The 22174-nt window shown below is 40.3% G+C and overlaps 1 protein-coding gene across 16 annotated transcripts in view; it reads right to left on the bottom strand.

Annotated features, from left to right (window-relative positions):
• Positions 1-22174, bottom strand: part of LOC106081822 (protein lap4) — a 704386-nt gene that overhangs the window by 5547 nt on the left and 676665 nt on the right. For 13 of the 16 annotated variants that reach the window (XM_059364086.1, XM_059364087.1, XM_059364091.1 and 10 more), the window contains one exon: positions 4729-8853. The exons of the other annotated variants lie outside the window; for them this stretch is intronic. In XM_059364086.1, coding sequence (XP_059220069.1) covers positions 6481-8853 — 2373 coding nt within the window. In that variant the 3' untranslated portion in view covers positions 4729-6480. Of the gene's footprint in view, positions 1-4728; positions 8854-22174 lie in introns of those variants that run through there. 16 annotated transcript variants of the gene reach the window in all.

Raw genomic sequence — 22174 nt, 5'->3', positions numbered from 1 at the left:
TTTTTTTTTTTTTAAATCAAACAAAAAAAGCCGTGGATATCGATGCAATTCTTTATTTCTTTAATGTAATTACATATGCAAGCTTGCAGAAGTCCAGACGCTGAGCCCAAGCATGAATCGACCCATACTGCTGTAATTTCGATTCGATATTCGTACGATGTTCCTCAATCGTCGCTGGCTTGTTGCCATAGACTATAGACTTGACGTAGCCCTACAAGAAATAGTCTAAAGGCATCAAATCGCATCAGCGAGGCGGCGAGGATCGACTGGACCATTCCGTGGCATAACACGTTCTACAAACTTGGTTTTCAATAAATTGATTGTCACATTCGCTATGTGGCTTGTGGCACCGTCCTGTTGGAACCATAGGTTCTCCAAGTCCATATCATCCAGTTGGGGTCAAAAATATTCTGTTATCATTGAACGGTACTAGCGTGCCGGTCTTAAACATCACGGAAGAAGTACAGCCCAATGACGCCGCCGGCCCATAAACCCCACCAAACTGTAATTTGTTCGTGATGCAATGATGACTTATGGACGGTCTGACTAATAATGAATATTTTGTTTTATTGACGAAACCATTCAGCAAGATATGGTCGAACGATCATCACGAACATAAATTAAACGTTGCGCTCTTAGTCCATTGAGGACACTGACTCTGACTGACTCCGAATTTCGGTAATAAATTTTAATAATTTCGACTAGTTGTTGTCTCGTTTATCTTTCAGTCATGAAATGGCAAAGCTTACTGAATAGAAATGACAAAAAGCGGCAACAAATACGTTTTCAGGTGCTGTTCCTATCGGTCTACTTTTGTGTTGAAACCCCCTTTAGTAATTTAACCTTTTTGCCCAATAGCGAAGTTTCATTCGGGTCATACTTGGTTGGAGTATCGTAGACCATAGTAGAAGTCATTGTTCAAAATTGCAGGCAAATCGAATTTCTTATCCAATTTTCACTATAGGGGCTCAAGAAATAAAATCGGGAGACAGTTGCAAAATTCAATAAAAGCTGTTTAAAATTAGCCTTTTTTTTCTCGTTACCAACAATCAGGGAATGTCGCCAATATTGGGGTTTAGGAAAGTTATGAATTGGAGGTTGAAAAGAGGGAGTGGTGTTTATTGATATTCCTTTTAAATTTTTGAAAGACAATAGTTTTGGAAAAGACATTAGCCGGAAGTCGATTCCACGAATACGAATGGCTTGGGCGAAGAATGAATTGTCTCGGTAATGCTTGGTCCTGTCAACTGGCCTTGTATGCGTGGTGAACATCCTAAAATCAGGAATAAGAAGACTGATATTCCAGGAAATGGAGGCAACCGTAGCGAGTAAAAAAAATGCTGGCGACATTTGGGAGGTACTATACCATTTGGTATGGCAGCCATGTAAAAACTTCTCCACAAAGAGGTGTCGCACTGCGACACGCCGTTCGGACTCGGCTATAAAAAGAAGGCCCCTTATAATTGAGCTAAAACTTGAATCGGACAGCACTCATTGATATGTGAGAACTTTGCCTCTGTTCCTTAATGGAATGTTCATGGGCAAATTTGCAATTTATTTGCATTTGATATTCCCGGAACACAAGCTATAAAGGCAACGATAGAGCAGTACAACGCTACCCACATTCCGACGATATTGAAGAGAAGCAAGAGCATTAGATAACCTACTGTCCCCACTCAACACCATCACTCTCCGCTGACCCGGTCAAGCAGTTCCAAGGATGATTTTGGAGCTCCTGCCAATAAATGAGAGTTTTACTCCATCTTTGGCCTGATGTAGGTAGTATAGATATTAAGAAGATCAGAAGAGGTGAAATACTTCTTGCACTGCTTAAGAAAGCCCAAACACTTGAATGCTTTTTTCGACACTTCGAATACGTGTTTTGACCAACGGACATCACATTGTATCTTCATGGCAGAACATCAAGATCATCTTCCTGCTCAATGTCTATACCATCGATAGATGTTGTTAATTGTAGTGGGTCGGTGAATCGGTTGTGAGACAAGAAACAGCACTGCGTCTTTTCTGCATAGAAGTCTACTCTTTTCATTCTACCCGACTCGGAAATGGCCAACTGGGAGAGCGTCTCATCCATAATGCGCTTCCTGTCCCCAATTTCTTGAGGACTGGCCTATGGTCAAATGAATATGAATGACACTGACTACTGTTATCGGCAAATGAGTAGACTGGATTCGAAGTCTGACCCAATAGATCGTCAAGGAAAATAAGGAAAAGCGAAGGGGAAGAACAGAGCCTTGTGGTACACCAGCGTTCAAAGTATAGCCATTGGATGAGAACCCATCTACAACCACTCGTATAGTGCAATCTCTGAGAAAGCTCGATATAAATCGAACAAAGTTATTATCGACTCCAAAAGTTAGTAGCTTTGATAAAAGTGCTCCGTGCCAGTCTATCAAATGGGGTGTCGCAGAGAATATCGCAATTGGCTGGTAATGAACGTTAGCTACCTTCCAACGAACCGGTAAAACTCCCGCACGTTTATCAAGGTTGAAAATGTTGCGTAGTGGACAAGCAAGGACAAGTGTTGACATACCATTTGTGGTTGAAAGACCGTAAATCGAAAGATCTGCATATATGGCAGCTATATCCAAACATAGTCTGATATGAATCATTCTCCTCAGGGACGATAAATGGCCTAACACTGCCCACAGTGTCGAATATCAGTGAAATCGGGCAATAAACGCTGCTTCTATGTGCCTTAGACCTCAAATCGGGTGATCGGTCTATATGGGGGCTATAACAAGATATTGTCTGGTCTAGACCATATTTGATACGGAAGTCGAAGATCCCAAAACTGCTCACTACGCCAAATTTCGGTGAAATCGAGTAAAAAATGAGCCTTCTATGGGCCCAAGACCTTAAATCTGAAGATAAGTATATATGGCAGCTATATCAAAATATGATCCGATCTGAACCATACTCGGTACATATGTCAAGAATCCTAACATAACTCCCTGTACCAAAATTTATCGGAAGATCGGTTTAAATGGGGGCTTAGTCCAGATATAGTCCGCTATAGCCCATCTCCGAACTGTGGACCAAAAAAGGAATATGAGGAAAGTTCCAGCCCATTATCGTCATTTTTAAAGACTGCAGCGTAATTTCAAAAGACGGGCGGACACGGTTATAATCGGATAATCGTAGAATTTTATGAATATCAAATCCAATAGGACAATAGGCCAATAGGTCAAGTCAATAATTTGTAAACGCACTCCTTCACAAATCGTTGAACTGTCACTGTAATTTATTCAATTAACTTAACATTCTCATCATGATAAAGTACACGAACAAATAATGTTTTCAAATCATACAAATTTACTACCGAAATTTGGAGTCGGCGACCGATACTTTAAGAGCAACGTAAGTCTTAAGTGACGAAGCTCATTTTTGGCGCAATGGGTTCATCATTAAGCAAAATATGCGTTATTGGTCAGGTGAAAATCCACATGTGCTTCACGAATGAACACTTCATCTACAAAAGTAAAACTCTTTGGTGCGGTTAGCATGCCGGCGGCGTCATTGGGTCATACTTCTTCTTCACCAATCGTCACATTACCGTGGATGGATAACGCTACCGCACCATGCTCTCTGATTATTTTGGAAGATGTGGACCTCGACGACATGTGGTTTCAACAAGACGGTGCCACACGTTACAATCGATTTATTGAACAGTAAAGTTGAAAGTTTCAAGAAATGCCTCAATCATTGGCTGCCTCGTTCATGCAATTTAAAGCCTCTAGACTATTTTCTTATGGGCTACGTCAAGCCAGTGTCCTGCGACAACAAGTCGAAGACTTTGGAAGAGCTCAAAGCCAGCATTAAACAGGAAATAGCGACCGTTTCGGCTGAAATTTATGGCTGAGTCATCGAAAATTGGGTCCAACATATTGACAGATGCAAACGAAATGTGCCCGTGGTGGCCATATGAACGAATTCGATTCATAAAAGCTTTGATTTTTCTTCAAGCCGAATATAAAGTCCTTATTGGAAACCCCGATATTGAATACTTTATAGGGTCAGAAATGTATATTTCGATGTGTTACAAACGGAATGGCAAAATGGATATACCTCCGTCCTTCGATTGTGGATATAATCATCCTAGGGAGCTAAATCTGGTGAGTAAGGATCTTTGTCTCTTTGGAATGGTGGATTTGTGAACTAATGGCAATTTTTTCCATATTTACAAATTCACTATGGCCTATGCATTGGAAATAGAAACGTTGCTTGCAGTTCAGGCTTAGGTGGAGTTTCAGCCTGTGTCTGGCGCACATAATGATAAAATCGTGTCAGCTGATATTAATGCCAATATAGTTAAAGAAAATATCTTTGGTGAAATGGCCGAAAAACAAGGATCTTAATGTACCGATCGGAAGCTGGACGTCGAAAAGAAGTAATGGCCACGGTTTGCTACAATCGACTAATCAAATTTCTTGTAGAAAGAACCACGCCCAATAGGACGCTGGAGACTATTGTAAATAACCGACCCTTAGACATAGAGACTAAGTATGGGACAGGCATCTGGAAGTTCATGCTACAAGGATGGATCAAAGCTAGAAGGCAGAGTGGGCCTGGGGATCTGAGGCTGATCTTAGAGAGAAAGGAGATTGGAAAATTTCTTTAGGCTACCCGGTGGCCACAACGGATACCGAGACAACTTGTCTGGTAACATTGTATTTCAACCTAACATAGCATGTGTTACAATTTCAAGAGCGTGGGGGACAAAGTGATGACGGAAAAGACTTTAACACAATGTAAGTTGGTGTGCTTTCGAGTGAGAGGCGTATGCATGAACCAATATTTCAAAAGGTTTACAAAGTTTTCTTTGTCTTGAATTCCACATTGAGGTCCCATGGACTGAGATCTGTTACCGACTGCTTGACCATTATACGGTACTGCAGGCGGGGAACCGAGCGATCACAGAATGTGTGTGGTGGTAACGCGAAGATGTCGAATTTGAACATCCTGCAAGTGCAAATTTGCCCATGAATATCAATGGACAATAACATATCAATGAGTGCACTCCGATTCCAGTTTAAGCTCCATGATAAGGGGCCTCCTTTTTATAGCTGAGTCCGAGCGGCGTGCCGCAGTGCGACACCACTTTTGGAGAGAAGTTTCACATGGCATAGTTACTCACAAATGTCACCAGCATTACGAGAGGCAAAACACCGCTGCAAAATGTTTCTGATGTTCTCGCCAGGATTGGAAGCCTGGCGTTCAGTGTCATAAGCGGACATGCTAATCTCTGCTCTACGGTGGCCTCCAATCAGTTTTGTAGACAGTAAACTGGCCATCAGGGCAATTAAAACCAGGACGGTAATGTTACGAAAAGTCTTAAAGCGTAAGTGTAACGAGATTAACGCCTTCCCTGAGGATGGCACAATGCGCGTTGTTAGGATACCGGTCCATAGCGGAGTTAAAGTGAATGAAAGTGCAGACAATTTGGCCTGATAACCAGGGGACTGCTCTCAGTAATCTTGGCTAACGCGTAGCCTTTCAGGTCGATGCAGTCCATGTTAAAGGGGGTGGGTGACTAAAGCGCAATTTGCAATTTTTGCCCATGAACATTCCACTAAGGAACAGGGGCAAACTTCTCACATATCAATAAGTGCAGTCCGATTCAAGTTTTAAGCTCAATGATAAGGGGCCTCCTTTTTATAGTCGAGTCCGAACGGCGTGCATAGTACCTCAGTATATTTGATTAAAGTTCATTCTAAGTTTTATTAAAAATGCATTTACTTTCATTTAAAAAATCCGCAATTACTTTTTGGGCAACCCATACTTTATTTGAAATCATTTAAACTTCTTAACTTCCTCAGACACTGCTATTCTTAAATTCTCACTTTATCTTAAAGTTCATTATCAAATTAACAAAAAAAAATGTAATTATCAAAAGCCTTGATTTGAAAGAAAAATAAAAGAAAACGCTGAACGACCACAATTAATTTGCATATCTGTCGCAATCAAAAACTTAACCTCTGTGTGTGTGAGTCAAATAAAAGGAAAACAACAAAGAATTATAAACCACAGCGGCTTTGAATAAAAAGAATTTCACACGTTGTTTTTTTCTGATCTCTTAGCCTCATGGCCCCTCCCCAACTTTATGATGTTAAATCGAAATTCCACACTGTCAAAATGAGAATTAAGGCCATACTTCAGAGCAAACATCCATCCATCCATACCTTGTCTGTCTGACAAACACAAATGCGTTGAACGTCATAACAACGGTCAAAAAAAATCCCCATGCCTTAATTTCAGTGGTCAGTAAAGACAAGGCAAAGAGCCAAGGAAGACAAAAAAAGTGAAAAAAAGAAAAACAACGAGAAAGGAAAACAAAAATGATATGGAAATGCCAGGCCATCAACTCCGTTGGACTGCGAAAAAATAAGCGGCGATTTTTTTTTTCTTTTGTCTGCTGCTTTAGTCAGCCTCCCAGCTACAATGCATTAAGACGATGACTTATGACCGTTTAGCCTGGCCCTGAGCACCCTCGGCAGTGTGCGTATCATCATCACCATCATCATTATCATCACGGCGCGAATGAGTCGAAAGAGTCTCTTGCTTGTGCTCTTTATCACCCAGATAATCATCAACAGCATCACCTGTGCTCTGCTGCTTATCACCACAACCATTGTTTTGCTTGGCAGCCGCCTTACTTCGAACTACTTTCTGTACGGTTTTCGTTGCCCTTGGTATGCCACTCGTCACTATATTTGATATGGTTGTTGTTGTAGTGACAATGGTCCCATTGTCCTCGGTACAGGTGGTGGTGGTACTGCTTAAAGCCTCATCGCTTAACTGGTCAAATATTTGCTTGTGAGCTCCACCGGCACTTAGCAAACGTTGAAAGATTTCCTCACCCGATTCACCGGTAAGGGGCTGTTTGGAATCTGTTGTCGAGGTGGTGTTGGTGGTGGTTATGGTGCGTGCAGGTATTTTTGTTATAATCACTCGCTGGTCCAAGGGTTGTGCGGATGAGGAGGAGGAGGAGGAAGGAGCCTCGCATTGGCCACTGCTGATAGTTGAGGTTATTCTGCGCATTGACCTGCTAACATTTCTCTGACCATTTTCATCATCATCATCGTTCACTATATCATCAATTAGTAGATTTTCCACAGATTTTCGCAATTGCTTAGTTATTTCGGCATATTTCTTTTGCTCCTCGACAAGTTTTTCCAAAGTCATTAGGGATTCATTGTCTTGTGGCTCAGTTGGCAGCTCTTCGAGTTGCTTGATCTCCGTGGGTTCCTCCATAGCTTCGGCAGCCTCTTTCATGGTATTATAGGTTTGGGATTTCTGCAATTGCTTGGGGGTATTGGTATTGAGATTCTGTATAACTTTGGCACCATCGACAAAACTGATGTGTATGGTCTCATCATCTTCATCATCCTCATCGTCATCATCACTATCACTGCTCTCGGTATCCGACTCGGATTCCTCCTCTTGCTCCTCATCATCATCCTCCTCTTCATCGTCGTCGATGTCATCTTCATCCTCGGCTTTTACACCCGAGCCAGCAGCATCCACCTGATCGGATTCCTCTCTCAAATGTCGTTGTAAGTTTCTAATGGCATTTCTATTGCTGTCCCTCACCAATTCGTGTATGACCCTTTGCTCGTTGCCATTGAGATCTTCTTGGCTGCCCACACTAGGGGTCTGATGAAGTTGCGCCTGCGCCTCACCATAGCGATAGCCAAAATCATCTTCTTCTTCATCATCATCGGTACAGGCCTCATTGGTGTCTTTTTCATCATCCTCCTCCTCCAAACTCTTTTGCAAATTGTATTTTACGCGCTCATTTTCCAAAAGCTCCTCCAGGACATTTTTCATTTTGGCATTGAGGGAAAGTTCCTCACGAGGTCTACCGCTAGTGCCGGTATGGGTGGTGGAGGGAAAAACAAAGGTATCACTGCGCTGCACTTCAGTCAAGGCATAATCTAGTTGGTCATCTGGGTACTCCTCTGCATCAATATCATCGTCTCTGTCAAATGAAGGATATTCACTGTGCTGGGGACGGCTTATGGCTATGCTTTGGACTTGGCCTTCACCGGCTATTAAAGGATTCACCACTTGAACTATGCTTTGGCTAGTTGTGGTGGTGATTGCTGGCATTGCATTATCCTGACCTGGCTTTGTTGTTCGTGTGATGGTGGTTGTGGTGGTCGCCTTGGGCACCACTATCTCTCTGGCAACTGTCTGATGTATGCTGATGTTAATGGGCTGCACATACACCTTGGTGGTGGAGGTCGAAGAGCCCACACTATCCAAAGAGGAGGGTCCAAACAGACCAGTGCTGCTTATATTGTCCAATTCAATGGAGGGCAATTCATCGTCATCGTCGGTGCGTAGAAACAGCTTCTCCATATTCGCTTGTACCGTCACAATGGAAGCGTTGTCAGTCTCCTCACCCTCATCCTCCTCATAGGCCTCCTCCAGCTCCAACTCTGCTTCATTGCCGCTGGTCTTTACCACTTCACCAATGTCTTCGCACAGCTTTGCTTTATCTTTTCCCTCTTCGCCATCCTTGGTTATGTGAAACTTTTCAAATGTTTCCACAACACTTCTTCTGACTTGAGGCATTGGCATTTCTTCCGTTATGCTTGGCTCCTCTTTACCTTGTCTTGCTTCTCGAACGGGCATCACTTCCAATGGTTCTGTAACTGTAGCTGCTGGTGTTGGTACATGGTGATGCTGCTGCTGCTGCTGTTGTTGGTGTTGCAGCAACAACATCTGTTCCTCTTCGGGCAATAGCACTAGTGATGCATTTGGTGTATCCTCCCTTTCGGGGTCTTGCAACTCTAATGAGATTATCTTCTCTCGACTAGTTTCCACCTGAATAAAGTTGTAAGGAAATGTAAATTTTTTATGTTTTTTTTTGTTGTTGTTTTTGTTTTATGTCTCTTGCAAAAAAATCCAAGTAGAATTCGTTTTTAAAAGAAAATAGACAAAAACAAAGAGAAAGGCTAGAAATAAGAAGCAAAAGTAGCAGAGAAACAAAAATGAAGTAAATGCAACCAAGCTGCAGTGTGTGTGTGTGTGTTGGTGTATTTTGCAATATACAGTACAGTGGTGATCAATAATATAAGTACACATTGTTGTATTTTATAGGTGGTAGGGTGATTTGGTCATATTATTAAAACTAGCGATCGGCTTCTTCATTCAAATAATCGATACATATGAGAGATCCACCTGTCGCAGGTCTTAACCAAGTGGGACGTCACATCTGGGAAAATGTTTTGGACGACATAACATAAACATTTTGGTAAAAAGCTTAGTACCTACCTAAAATGTCTTCTTTTTACCATTTAACACAAACGGTTTCGAATGAAACTTCACACTAAATTTGTACTCTTCTAGCAATTCGGGCTGAAGCCGCAGTCCCTATGTTTTTACCCAGCAGGGGCCTTATAAACACTCAGGCTGTCCCAACTATGCCCACGGAGCAAACATCTTCAGTAATATCAGAAGCCCACATGGATCAAGCCAGCAGAGCTTTCAACACCAGTTGTAACTCTGATCGTGGCAGCACATCAGTATATGCAGGTAGTGCTTCGATGGGCGCAATAGCTGGTTCCACTTCTACAAAAGAACTAACTGTACTGACCTAAATAGCTGAAAATATTAGCGATTGACGTTTTAAGCGGCGTGTATTACTGCTAGACTTAAGCCCAAGTATGTACTCTCCCAGCAATTTGGGTTAAAGCCGCAGTCCTTATGTTCTTATCCAGCAGGGGCTTTACAAACACTCAGGCTGGCCCTACTATACCGATCATTCCCTGCGGAGCAGACATAACAATGGAAACCAGTAAGGAAAGGCAAAAGTCGGGCGGTGCCGACTATGTAATACCCTACACCTACCCAATAAGTACAATGTGGGAGATATATCCGATTCTGAACCAATTTTGATGGACCTCGGTGGATGTTTTCTGATGGATTATTAAACAATCCCTAGCAAATTTCAAGCAAATCTGTTCGAAACTATAAGAACTACCGTTGACAAATGGCAACATTGTTGCAATTTACCCAAAATCTGACGAACATATATATCGGAGCTATATTTTAATCTGAACCGATTTCGAGCAAACTGCTCACATATTGTGGTAGTCGACGAGGAACGCATTGTGAAAAATATTGACAAGATTTGTCAATAAATGCTCTTGCAGTTGCTCTTGGAGGAAAATCGCGCGAAATGCATATATGACAGCTATATCTAAATCTGGGCCACTTTCTATGATTAGAAGTCATAATATTAGAAGTCATAAGAAAATCTTTCTTGCCAAATTGCGAGAGAATCGGTTAACAAATTAGCCCTTTATTGCAGTATTTCTCAAAATCGGACGAACATATATATGGGAGCTATATCTAAATCTAAACCGATTTCGAACAAACTTTTCAGATATTGCAGAAGTCGTCGAGGACTGCATCAATAAATGCGCTTGGTCAATAAATGCGCTTGCTGTCACTCTAGAAGTTAAAATCGGGCGATATATATATGCGAGATATTTCTAAATCTGAACCGATTTCTATGAAATTCACTATAAAATTCATGTCGAGAGTCAAGAGAAAATCATTCGTGCCGAATTTCGAGAGAATCGGTTAACAAATGATCATTTTATTGCATTATTACTGCAAATCGGACGAACATATATATGGAAGCTATATCCAAATCTGGACGAATGAGAATTGAGATTTAGTGGCCATTTCAAAGTGGGATCGATTGAACACAATAGAATCTATTGCTTGATTCACTGATTCATAAGAATGAAGGTACATTGTGGTGCTCATTGGTGAAAACATATATTCGACGTTTTGAAGAAGCATTTATGAGCTTTGGCTTTTTTAAATCATTTCTCCAGGTTCAGAGGAGAGCGATGTCGTGGATTGAGGATTGTATGGTATCAAACTCTGTTGTTTCCCTTCAACACCATTGGAATGTGGGCACCGTGGTGTTGTTATACCCACCACCGAAGGATGGGGGAATATTCATTTGGTCACTCTGTTTTACCCTATAAAGTACTTGATCAGCGTAAAAATCTAAGACGATCTAACCAAGTCCGTCCGACTGTCTGTCTGTCTACAAAAAATGTCTTTCAAAATAGAGATATTGAGCTGAAACTTTGCACAGGTTTTTTTTGTCCATAAACAGGTTAAGTTCGAAGATGGCCTATATCTTGATATAGATGTAGAATTCGATATTGCTGTCATATAGACCGATCTCTTGATTTCAGGTTTTGGACCCATAAAAAGAGCATTTATTGTCCGACGTCGCCAAAATTTGGGACAGTGAGTGAAGTTAGGCCCCTCGACATTTTTCTGGAATTTGGCCCAGATCGGTCCAGATTTGGATATAGCTATCATATAGACCGATCTCTCGATTTAAGGTTGTGGGCCCATAAAAGGCGCATTTATTATACAATTTCACCGAAATTTGGGACAGTGAGTTGCTTTAGGCAATTCAAAATCTTTCTGCAATTTGGCCCAGGTCGGTCCAGATTTGGATATAGTTGCCATATAGACCGATCTCTCGATTTAAATTCTTGGCTCCATAAAAAGTACATTTATAATCCGATTTCGCTGAAGTTTGACACAGTGACTTATGTCAATTAAACCATCTCATGAAAAGTTTTGTAGAGATCGGACCAAAATTGTGGCTTCTACAGCCTTAAAAGGCCATATCGGATGAAAAATATATTTGGGAGCTATATCTAAATCTGGACCTATTTTTATGAAACTTCGCACACATATGAGGACGTTAAATAAAACAGCCCACGCCAAATTTTGTCAAGATCGGACCATAATTGTGGCTTCTACAGCCTTAAAAGGCCTTATCGGATAAAAAATATATATGAGAGCTATATCTAAATCTGGACCGATTTTTATGAAACTTCGCACACATATGAGAACGTTGAATAAAACGCTCCATGCCAAATTTTGTAAGGATGTGACCAAAATTGTGACTACTACAGCTTTAAAGGTGCATATCGGTTAAAAGATATACATGGGAGCTATATCTAAATCTGGACCGATTTTTATGAAACTTCGCACACATATGAGAACGTTGAATAAAACGCTCCATGCCAAATTCTGTAAGGATGGGACCAAAATTGTGACTACTACAGCTTTGAAAGGGCATATCGGATGAAAGATATACATGAGAGCTATATCTAAATCTGATCCGATTATGATGAAATTTTGCACACATATTGGGACGTCACAAAAAGCACTTCGTGCCAAATTTTGTAAAAATCAGACCAAAATTGTGCCTTCTACAGCCTTTATAGGTCAAATCGGACGAAAGTTATATATGGGAGCTATATCTAAATCTGAACCGATTTAGATGAAAGTTTGCACACATATTGGAACGTCACACGCGACATCTCATGCCAAGTTGGGTAGAGATCGCACCAAAATTGCGGCTCCTACAGCTTTAAAAGGGCAAATCGGATGAAGGATATATATGGGAGCTATATCTAAATCTGGACCGATTTCAATAAAATTTTGCAAGCATGTTGGGTCGTTGAAAAAAACACTTTGTGCCAAATTTTGTAAGGATCGGACTAAAATTGTTGCTTCTATAGCTTTAAAAGGGGCACATCGGATGAAAGATATATATGAGAGCTATATCTAAATCTAGACCGATCTTTTTCAAAATCAATAGCATACGTCTTTGGACCAAAGAAGACCCTTGTGCGAAATTTTGTGAAAATCGGACAACAAATGCGACCTGTACCTTGATTGCAAGAATACATGGACAGACAGACAGACGGACAAACAGACATAGGTAAATCGAATCAGGAAGTGATTCTATTCTGATCCGTATACTTATCGATGCGTCTAGCTCTTCTCCTTCTTAACGTTGCAAACAAATGCATATAAAGCGATCTTGGGTCTTGACTTCTTGAGCCTCTAGAGGGCACAATTCGTATCCGATTTGAATTAATTTCTGCACTAAGTATTTTGTTATGATATCAAACAACTGTGCTTAGTATGGTTCAAATCGGTTCATAACCTGATATAGCTGTCATATAAACAGATCTGGGCACTTGATTTCTTGAGCCTCTAGAGTGCGCAATTCTTATCCGATTGGAATGAAATTTTGCACGACGTGTTTTGTTATGATATCCAACAACTGTTCTTAGTATGGTTCAAATCGGTTGATAACCTGATATAGCTGTCATATAAACCCATCTGGGATCTTGACTTCTTGAGCCTCGCAATTATTATCCGATTTGCCTGAAATTTGGTGCGACGGATTCTCTCATGACCATCAACATGCGTGTTTATTGTGCTCTGAATCGGTCTATAGCCTGATACAGCTCCCATATAAATCGATCTCTCTATTTTACTTCTTGAGGCCCCAAAGGGCTCAATTCTAATTCGCATTGGCTGACAATGTACACAGGTCTCCAATATATAATTTAATTGTGGTCCAAACCGGACCATATGTTGATATCGCTCTAATAGCTGAGCAAATCTTTTCTTATATCCTTTTTATACCCACCACTGAAGGATGGGGGTATATTTATTTTATCATTGCGTTTGCAACACAACGAAATATCCATTTCCGACCTTATGAAGTATATATATTCTTGATCAGCGTAAAAATCTGAGACGATCTAGACATGCCCGTCCGTCTGTCCGTCTGTCTGTTGAAATCACGCTGCAGTCTTTAAAAATAGAGATATTGAGCTGAAATTTTGCACATATTCTTTATTTTGTCCATAAACAGGTTAAGTTCGAAGATGGGCTATATCGGACTATATCTTGATATAGCCCCCATATAGACCGATCCGCCGATATAAGGTCTTAGGCCCATAAAAGCCACATTTATTATCTGATTTTGTTGAAATTTGGGACATTGAGTTGCGTTAGGCCCTTCGTCATCCTTCGTCAATTTGGCTCAGATCGGTTCAGATTTGGATATAGCTGCCATATAGACCGATTTCTTGATTTCAGGTTTTGGACCCATAAAAAGAGCATTTATTGTCCGACGTCGCCAAAATTTGGGACAGTGAGTGAAGTTAGGCCCCTCGACATTTTTCTGGAATTTGGCCCAGATCGGTCCAGATTTGGATATAGCTATCATATAGACCGATCTCTCGATTTAAGGTTGTGGGCCCATAAAAGGCGCATTTATTATACAATTTCACCGAAATTTGGGACAGTGAGTTGCTTTAGGCAATTCAAAATCTTTCTGCAATTTGGCCCAGGTCGGTCCAGATTTGGATATAGTTGCCATATAGACCGATCTCTCGATTTAAATTCTTGGCTCCATAAAAAGTACATTTATAATCCGATTTCGCTGAAGTTTGACACAGTGACTTATGTCAATTAAACCATCTCATGAAAAGTTTTGTAGAGATATAGACCGATTTCTTGATTTAAGGTTTTGGGCCAATAAAATGCTCATGTATTGTCCGATGTCGCCGAAATTTGGAACAGTGAGTTAAGTTAAGCCCCTTGACATTCTTCTGCAATATCCCACAGATCGGTCCAGATTTAGATATAGCTGCCATATAGACCGATATCTAGGTTTTAGGTTTTGGGGCTATAAAAGACGCATTTATTGTCCGATGTCGCTGAAATTTGAGACAGTGAGTTTAGTTAGGCTTTTTGACGACCTTCTTCAATTTTGCCCAGATCGGTTCAGATTTGAACATAGCTGCCATATAGACCGATCTCTCGATTTAAAGTTTTGGGCCCATAATTTTTTTTTTTTTGTCCGATTTTGCCTAAATTTGGGACAGTGCTTTGTGTTAGGCTCTTCGACATTTTTGTACAACTTGGTCCAAATCGGTCCAGATTTGGATATAGCTGCCATGCAGACCGATATCTCGATTTAAAGTCTTTGCCCCATAAAAAGCGCATTTTTAATCCGATTTCACTGAAATTTGACACAGTAAGTTATGTTAGGCTTTTCGACATCCGTATCGTATATGGTTCAGATCGGTTTATTTTTAGATATAGCTACTGTACTTATTAGTATTTGGTCCAAATCGGAACATTTTTTTTTTTATATAACTGATATGGGACATAAGTTATGAAATTGTCACCGATTTTACATATATACCCGAGGTGGTGGGTATCCAAAGTTCGGCCCGGCCGAACTTAACGCCTTTTTACTTGTTTTGCCTAAGAAGAGATGCCGAGAAAAGAACTCGACAAATGCAATCCATGGTGGAGGGTATACAAGATTCGGCCCGCCCGAACTTAGCACGCTTTTACTTGTCGTAAATAATCTGATTGACATCTTGAGCTTCTGGAGGATGCAGTTATTATCCGATTTCGCTGAAATCTTGCATGTGATGACTTCCAACATTCATGCCGAGTTCAATCCACATAGCCTCTTATAGTTTCTTTATAAACCAATCTTCTGGTTTGTCTTCTTTAACAATACACATATAACACAATGTTGGAATAGGCTAGGATCTGGTAGTGTCCATGACACGTTCGAGTCATCTGAGTTCATATATCATGGTGATATCGTTAAGTCGTGATTTTGTTCAGGTAACCTAATATTATGACCAACCACTGTTTGCATACATTTGCATTGGCAACATTCTTGCACTATGTGTTTTTTCTGTATTTTAATTTTTTTTTAACATTTATTTTAAGTTTATGTTATATGCGAATTGGGTGGGTGTAGGTTATAAAATGGAAAGTCTAAGTATAGGTGAATTTTTGTGTGTTTCGTATCTATGTTGTGTGTTGTGTGTGTGTGGGTATTAAAATTATAAATAATTTAAAACGTTTCATGTGCATATTATATTTTCAACTATTTCTACGAAAGAGTAGAACAGTTGTTACACAACTTAAAACACATAGCAGCGCATATTCTTTAAAGCATCCCAAGGATGACCAAAGAATAGCATACACACACTGCAGCCTAGACCTGACATTTGAAGCCAAAAACAAATTCAAAGCATTAATGTAATGCCATTTATAGCAAAAACACAAATACTAAATAAAAACCAAACTAAATTAATATCTTATTAAAATATTCATTGTAACTAAATGAGAATTTAATATAAAAGCGAGAGCAAAAAATGTAACAAAAAAAAAAACAATTCTAAAAATGCCATTAAAAATATGCCAGAAAAAGTGAAAAAAAACCAAGGGTATACAATTAAAAACATACCACAAAAACCACAACCATAATTTACATAAGCTTAAACCTATTTTTAAACCATGCAACAATACGAGCTTCCTTTTTTGTGTTGTGATTCCTCAACACATACATAAATGGAAAGTTTTTCTCTGGTTTTTGTTTCTAAAACCAATGTAAGCCAACAACATCAAATGCCATTTAAAGCTTGAAGCTATTTTTAAAAGCAAAAGTGTACAAAAAATGGTCTTCGGTCAAACGTCAACCTACATGACATTTTATATTTATTTTTATCGTAGTTTTTTCCTTATGCCCACAAAACACACAATTTTGCCATACTGTCACACAGTAGCTGCTAATTTACGGATTAAAAAAAGTTTTCCCCAACAACTGGCCAAGGCAAACCTATCTGCCATAGTTCAATTAATTCCTTAAAAGCCATACAAATGCAAATTTTTCTAGTTTTTGTTTGTACAAATTCATCAACATACGCTGGATGTCTATTAGATTAAAATTTTGAGCTCATAAAATCGATGATATACACTTTGGTAATCTTTGGAGATCAATAAAAACTGAATTATGTCATCATCAGACCCATGTATTGCAAAAAGAAATTCCATATTTTTGCCAACTGGGCTATAAACACTCAATAATGATTTGATGAAGAAATGTCATTGATGACATATATAGAGAATATGAGACAATTTTTGTCCAATTAAAAGATTTGGTTTTTAAATTAACAAACAAACAGGCTATTCACAAGTTATGGAAGAAGATTAATACCAAAATCTGAGAAGTTTTTGGTCTCATAGGAAGAACTTAATTCCCACATATTAATGATTGCTGTCCAATTTTATATACCTACTTTACTTTAATTGGCTACGACAGAATATTTATTCCACTAGCCGAACGTAGAATGGCGTTCCAAGCGACTCGATCTTCTGCGCTCATTCTTAAATCTCTGACACCAAGTTTCGAGAGGTGTCTCACCACTTAATCTTTCCATCGGGCTTTTGGTCTTCCCGGTTTGCATGTACCACCGTGTTTGCCTTCAAAAGACTTTTTTGCTGGAGCTTCTTCTTCCATTCCGACAACATGATCGAGCCAACGCAACCTTTGTACTTTGCTATCGTTGTCATACAACAACTCGTACTTCAAACTCAGGGATACCAAACTCAGACATAACATGAAATACCTTTGAACGTAAAGGAGTATCGACGGCGGCTTTGTAGTCAACAAAGAGATGGTAGGTGTTAATTTGTCCCTCTCGGATCTTTTCCAGGATTTGGCCCAGTGTGAATATCAGGTCTAGGGTGGATTTACCAGGTCTAAAGCCGATTTGATAGGGCCCAATTATCTCATTGACTTTAGGTTTTAATCATTCACCCAGTACGCTCGAGAGTATCTTGTATGCGATGGAGAGGAGACGTATTCCTCTGTAGTTGGCACATTCTGTCTTGTCTCCTTTCTTGTGTACGGGACATAGTATGATGAGGTTCCAATCATCGGATATGCGTTCTTCTAGCCAGATTGCGTAGATAAGCTGATGCATACGCCTTATCAGCGCGTAGCCTCCGGTCTTAAATAGTTCAGCGGGTAACCCGTCCGCTCCTGCTGCCTTGTTGTTCTTTAGTTGGGTCACTGCTACTTGGACCTCATTCTGACAAGGAGGTAAACATTCTATACCATCATCAAGGATTGGTTCTGCGGTAGCCTCTTCGCCGCCAACATCGGACAGTAGCAATTGGGTAAAATCTTCTATCCACTTCCTCAGAATGTTATATATGTCAGTTACCAGATTTCCTTCTTTGTCTCTGCAGGAGGATGTGCCTGCACCAAAGCCATCGGTTTGATGTTTAATTCTTTGGTAAAATTTCCGGACTTCATTCTGACTCCTATACATCTCAATTCGCTCGCACTCACGTCTTTCCATTTCCTTTTTCTTTGTGCGGAATAGACGTTTCTCCTCTCTCCTTTTCTCCCGATACCTCTCCTTCATCTGGCGCGTTGCTACTGATTGCAAGGTTGCTCTATAAGCCGCATTCTTGGTTTCAGTAGCATCTCGACACTCTTGGTCGTACCATGAGTTTCTTGGAGGAGGCTTCCGGTACCCAAGTACGGATTCGCGGCATTTTCCATGGAGTGGGCAATAGTTTGCCACTGCGCCATTATATCATCGAAACAAGGAGTGCTTTCATCAAGCAGTTGGGTCAGTCGAGTGGAGTATGCCGCTGCCATTTGTTGTGTTTGCAGCTTTTCAATGTCCAGCTTCCGTGCAGTGTCAGATCGTACTTTCCTCGCCATGTTCAAACGGCTGCGAACCTTTGCTCCAACAAGGTAATGATCCGAATCTATATTCGCTCCACGGATCGATCGTACATCTAACACGCTGCATGAATGCCTTCCATCTATCACAACGTGATCAATTTGATTTCTCGTGTTTTGATCGGGTGACATCCATGTGGCTTTGTGAATATTTTTATGTTGAAATCTGGGGCTTCTAACTACCATGTTTTTGCCGCGGCGAAATCAATCAGCCTCAACCCATTCCTAGAGGATATCTCGTGGAGGCTAAACTTTCCGACTGTTGGGCCAAAAATGTCTTCCTTCCCTATCTTCGCATTAAAATATCCCAGAACGATTTTAATATCATGGGCAAGGCAGCGGTCATATTCTCTCTAGGCGCTCGTAGAAAATATCCTTGATCTGCTTGTCTTTGTCTTCCGTCAGGGCATGAGCACAAATAAGGCCGATGTTGAAGAATTTGGAGTAAAGCTGGAGACAAGTTGTTTCAGTCTCCGACTAACCACAAATCCACAGCCAAATTCATGCCTCGTGTTATGCCAGTTATAGTATAGTTCGTCACCGTTGGGTGTTGTAGTGACATAGTGACAAATGATCGGACATGCCTAATTCGACTTAAAATGTCATGACGATCATATTCGTTATGGGGTCTGAGAAGCTTATTTCGAGGTATTACAAACAGAATGACGAAATAAGTATGCCTCCATCCTATGGTGGTATAAAAACCAACCAAAAAAAACCAAATCGAGTAAATCTTGCCCCTCCAGTGGTTCGGAGTGTCAAATTTGAAGATCAGTTTATATGGCAACTATATCAGATTATCACCCGATTCAGACCACATATGGCACAGTTGTTGGAAGTCATTCCGAAACGACCTATGCAATAGTTCAACCAAATTGGATAAGAATTGCGCCTTCTAGAAGCTCAAGAAGTCTAATCGGGATATCGGTATAAATGGCGGTTATTTTAGGTTATTAACTGATTTAGGCCATACTCGGCACAGTTGTTGCAGAACAGGTGAATTTTGAACTGTTCAGTCATCTCGTTGATAGATCTGCGAAAGTCGAGGGCGGTTTTTGTGTTCAGAAATACGTTCTACAGGGATTTAATGGCTGCCTGGCTGTCTGAGAAGATTTTTATGCCAATCGTCGTAGTGACATTATATCTAAGCCATTCCACCACTTCTTTAATTGCAAGGATCTCCGCTTGATACACACTGCAGTCGTCGGGTAACCTTTTCGATATGACCAGTTCCAGATCTATAGAGTACACCCCAAAGCCCACTTGATCCTCTAGTTTGGAACCATCCGTATAGAAGTCTATGTAACTTCTGTTACCAGGGATATCGTAGTTCCAATCGGTTCTATCAGGAATAGTTGTATAGTGTTTTTTTTTTTTATCAAAAAGCGGCACAGCCAGGGTGTAATCCACACTGTCTGGTACATCGGACATTGCATTAAAAATAATACATTTAGCTTCGCGGCAGTGGTCGCAGCAATTTGTCTAGCCACAATGTCAGAGCCATTTGATGTAGCATTAAATTCAGTTCATCAGATGGCGTCGCCTTAGTGCGGCTGTGATGCACAAATAAGTCATCTTTTGCATCCGCTTGAGTATTGATCAGCAGGTGAACTTTTAAAGTCTCGTCCACCAGACTACAACACCATATATAGTTATAGATCTGACAACTTGACAACTGCTGTGAGGCAAAGGGAGCTTCCCTTTGATCATACGACGCCTACGGACACTGTTTTATCCTTGATACAAATCCCGATATTTCAGGCAGTGTTTATAGGCTAAGGAAGCTTCCCTTTGTCCATGCGACGCCTACGGACACTGTATTATCTTTGATACAAACCCCGATATCTCAGGCAGAGTTTATAGGCCTAGGAAGCTTCCCTTTGGTCATGCGACGCCTACGGACACTGTATTATCTTTGATATAAAGCCCGATATCCTAGGCAGTGTGGATTACACACTGCATGAGCCGCTTTTTGATAAAAATTATTGTTACACTATTCCTGATAGGAACTACAATATCCCTGCTAATAGATGTTACATAATTCTTAACTAGACGACCAGGTGGGCTTTGGAGTGTACTGGAACTGGTCATATCGAGAAGGTTACCCGACCACTGCAGTAATAAATTAAAGAAGTGGAGGAGTGGCTGAGAAGTAATGTCGTGACGACTTCTCAGACAGCCACAGCAGCTATTAAATCCCTGTAGAATATACTTCTGAATTTAAAATCCGCCCTCGACTTTCGCAAAACTTTGCTGCTTTAGCAATATGGCAGCTATATCCATATATGGTCCGATTTGGACCACATCTCACAAAAATGGGTAGAGGTCTACCGAATCTCAGTGTGGCAAATTTCATCATATGGGCTCAACGTTCTATATCGGGAGATCAGTATTTATGGCAGCTATACCCAAATATGATAAGATCTGGACAACATCTTACCCGAAATTTCATCGAAATCGGATGAAAAATGCTCCTATGGGTTGAGCCCATAGAATGAGCGTTCCAGAGATCGGTCTATATGGCAGGTATATCCAAATATGGTCTGAACTGGACAACATAAAGGAGTTGAGGTCTACCAAAAGTCATTTTGCCAAATTTCATCGAAATCAGATGAAAAATTATCCTCTATATGGCACCTATATTCAAAAATGGTCCTATCTCGGCCACATTTAACAGGAACTCACTGTGGCAAATTTCATTGAAGTCGTGTAGCAAATGGATCTTTTATAGCCTTAATACCCTATATCAGGAGATCAGGCGGTCGATCAATATTGCAGCTATATTCAACTATAGTACGATCTTTCACAGTAGTGGGTAGGGGTCTACCAGAACACATTGTGTCAAATTTTATCGTTTAGTCTTCTCTGTCCGGTTTGGAATGCTTGACTAGGGGCTTAGCTCTTCTTACTGCTTGGTGTAGCAAGCAAATGCACAAAGTTAAAATACTAATTTTTAAAGGTAAACCTAATCTCTATCTAATAATTCTCAGCATTTATTCATTGCCCAATATTTAGCCTGGATTGAAAATCACAATACGTTTTAGCTTCCTTTCAGTGGCTCTCACATTTTCAATAACCTTGCAGATTGCTATTAGATTTGCTATCTCAATGTCGTACCCGTTGGGTTTTGTGGTTGAAAAGTTCATTACTGGCCAGTGTAGAGAGGGCTATGGTACTCAACCTTATACCCTACTTGCCATTGCATTTTTGTTTTTGGTTTTTTTTTTTTGATTATATAAAATTTTTGTTGCTACGTATTTTGCGCAACCAGTCCAAATCGAGTGGAGTTTTCTTTTGCACCTGCAGCAAACATCATCATTAAATGATGTTTGCAGATACTTTAAATGCGAAACGTATTCTCAGCTCAACAGAAAAGTTCCATTACAAATGACATTATTTATGTTCGCATTACGTGTGTTGAAGTTACCCGAACTCAGGTATTATGTCTTAAAGACGATAATATATTTGGGTCAAAACAGCACATACCCAAGATGCGCGCCTCATGGCTAAGTGGGAGTGTAAGCTTAGAAGAAGAGTTTTTCAGGCCAAAGAAAAGTGGGAAACAGGTGAAGTTAAAGCGAATCTCAAATTATGGCACTGGGAGATCAAAAAGTGGATAAAACAAACATACTTTGTTAATTTTTGAGTTTGGTTGACCGTCTGCATAGGCTTCAAGGCGACTGAGATGATTTACCTAAAAATGTTCACAGAATGTCGAATTTA

This window comes from Stomoxys calcitrans, chromosome 2 (genome assembly GCF_963082655.1).
Source record: "Stomoxys calcitrans chromosome 2, idStoCalc2.1, whole genome shotgun sequence".
NCBI classification, from domain to species: domain Eukaryota; kingdom Metazoa; phylum Arthropoda; class Insecta; order Diptera; family Muscidae; genus Stomoxys; species Stomoxys calcitrans.
The sequence above is the reverse complement of the archived record's forward strand: the minus strand, read 5'-3'. Positions and strand labels throughout refer to the sequence as shown.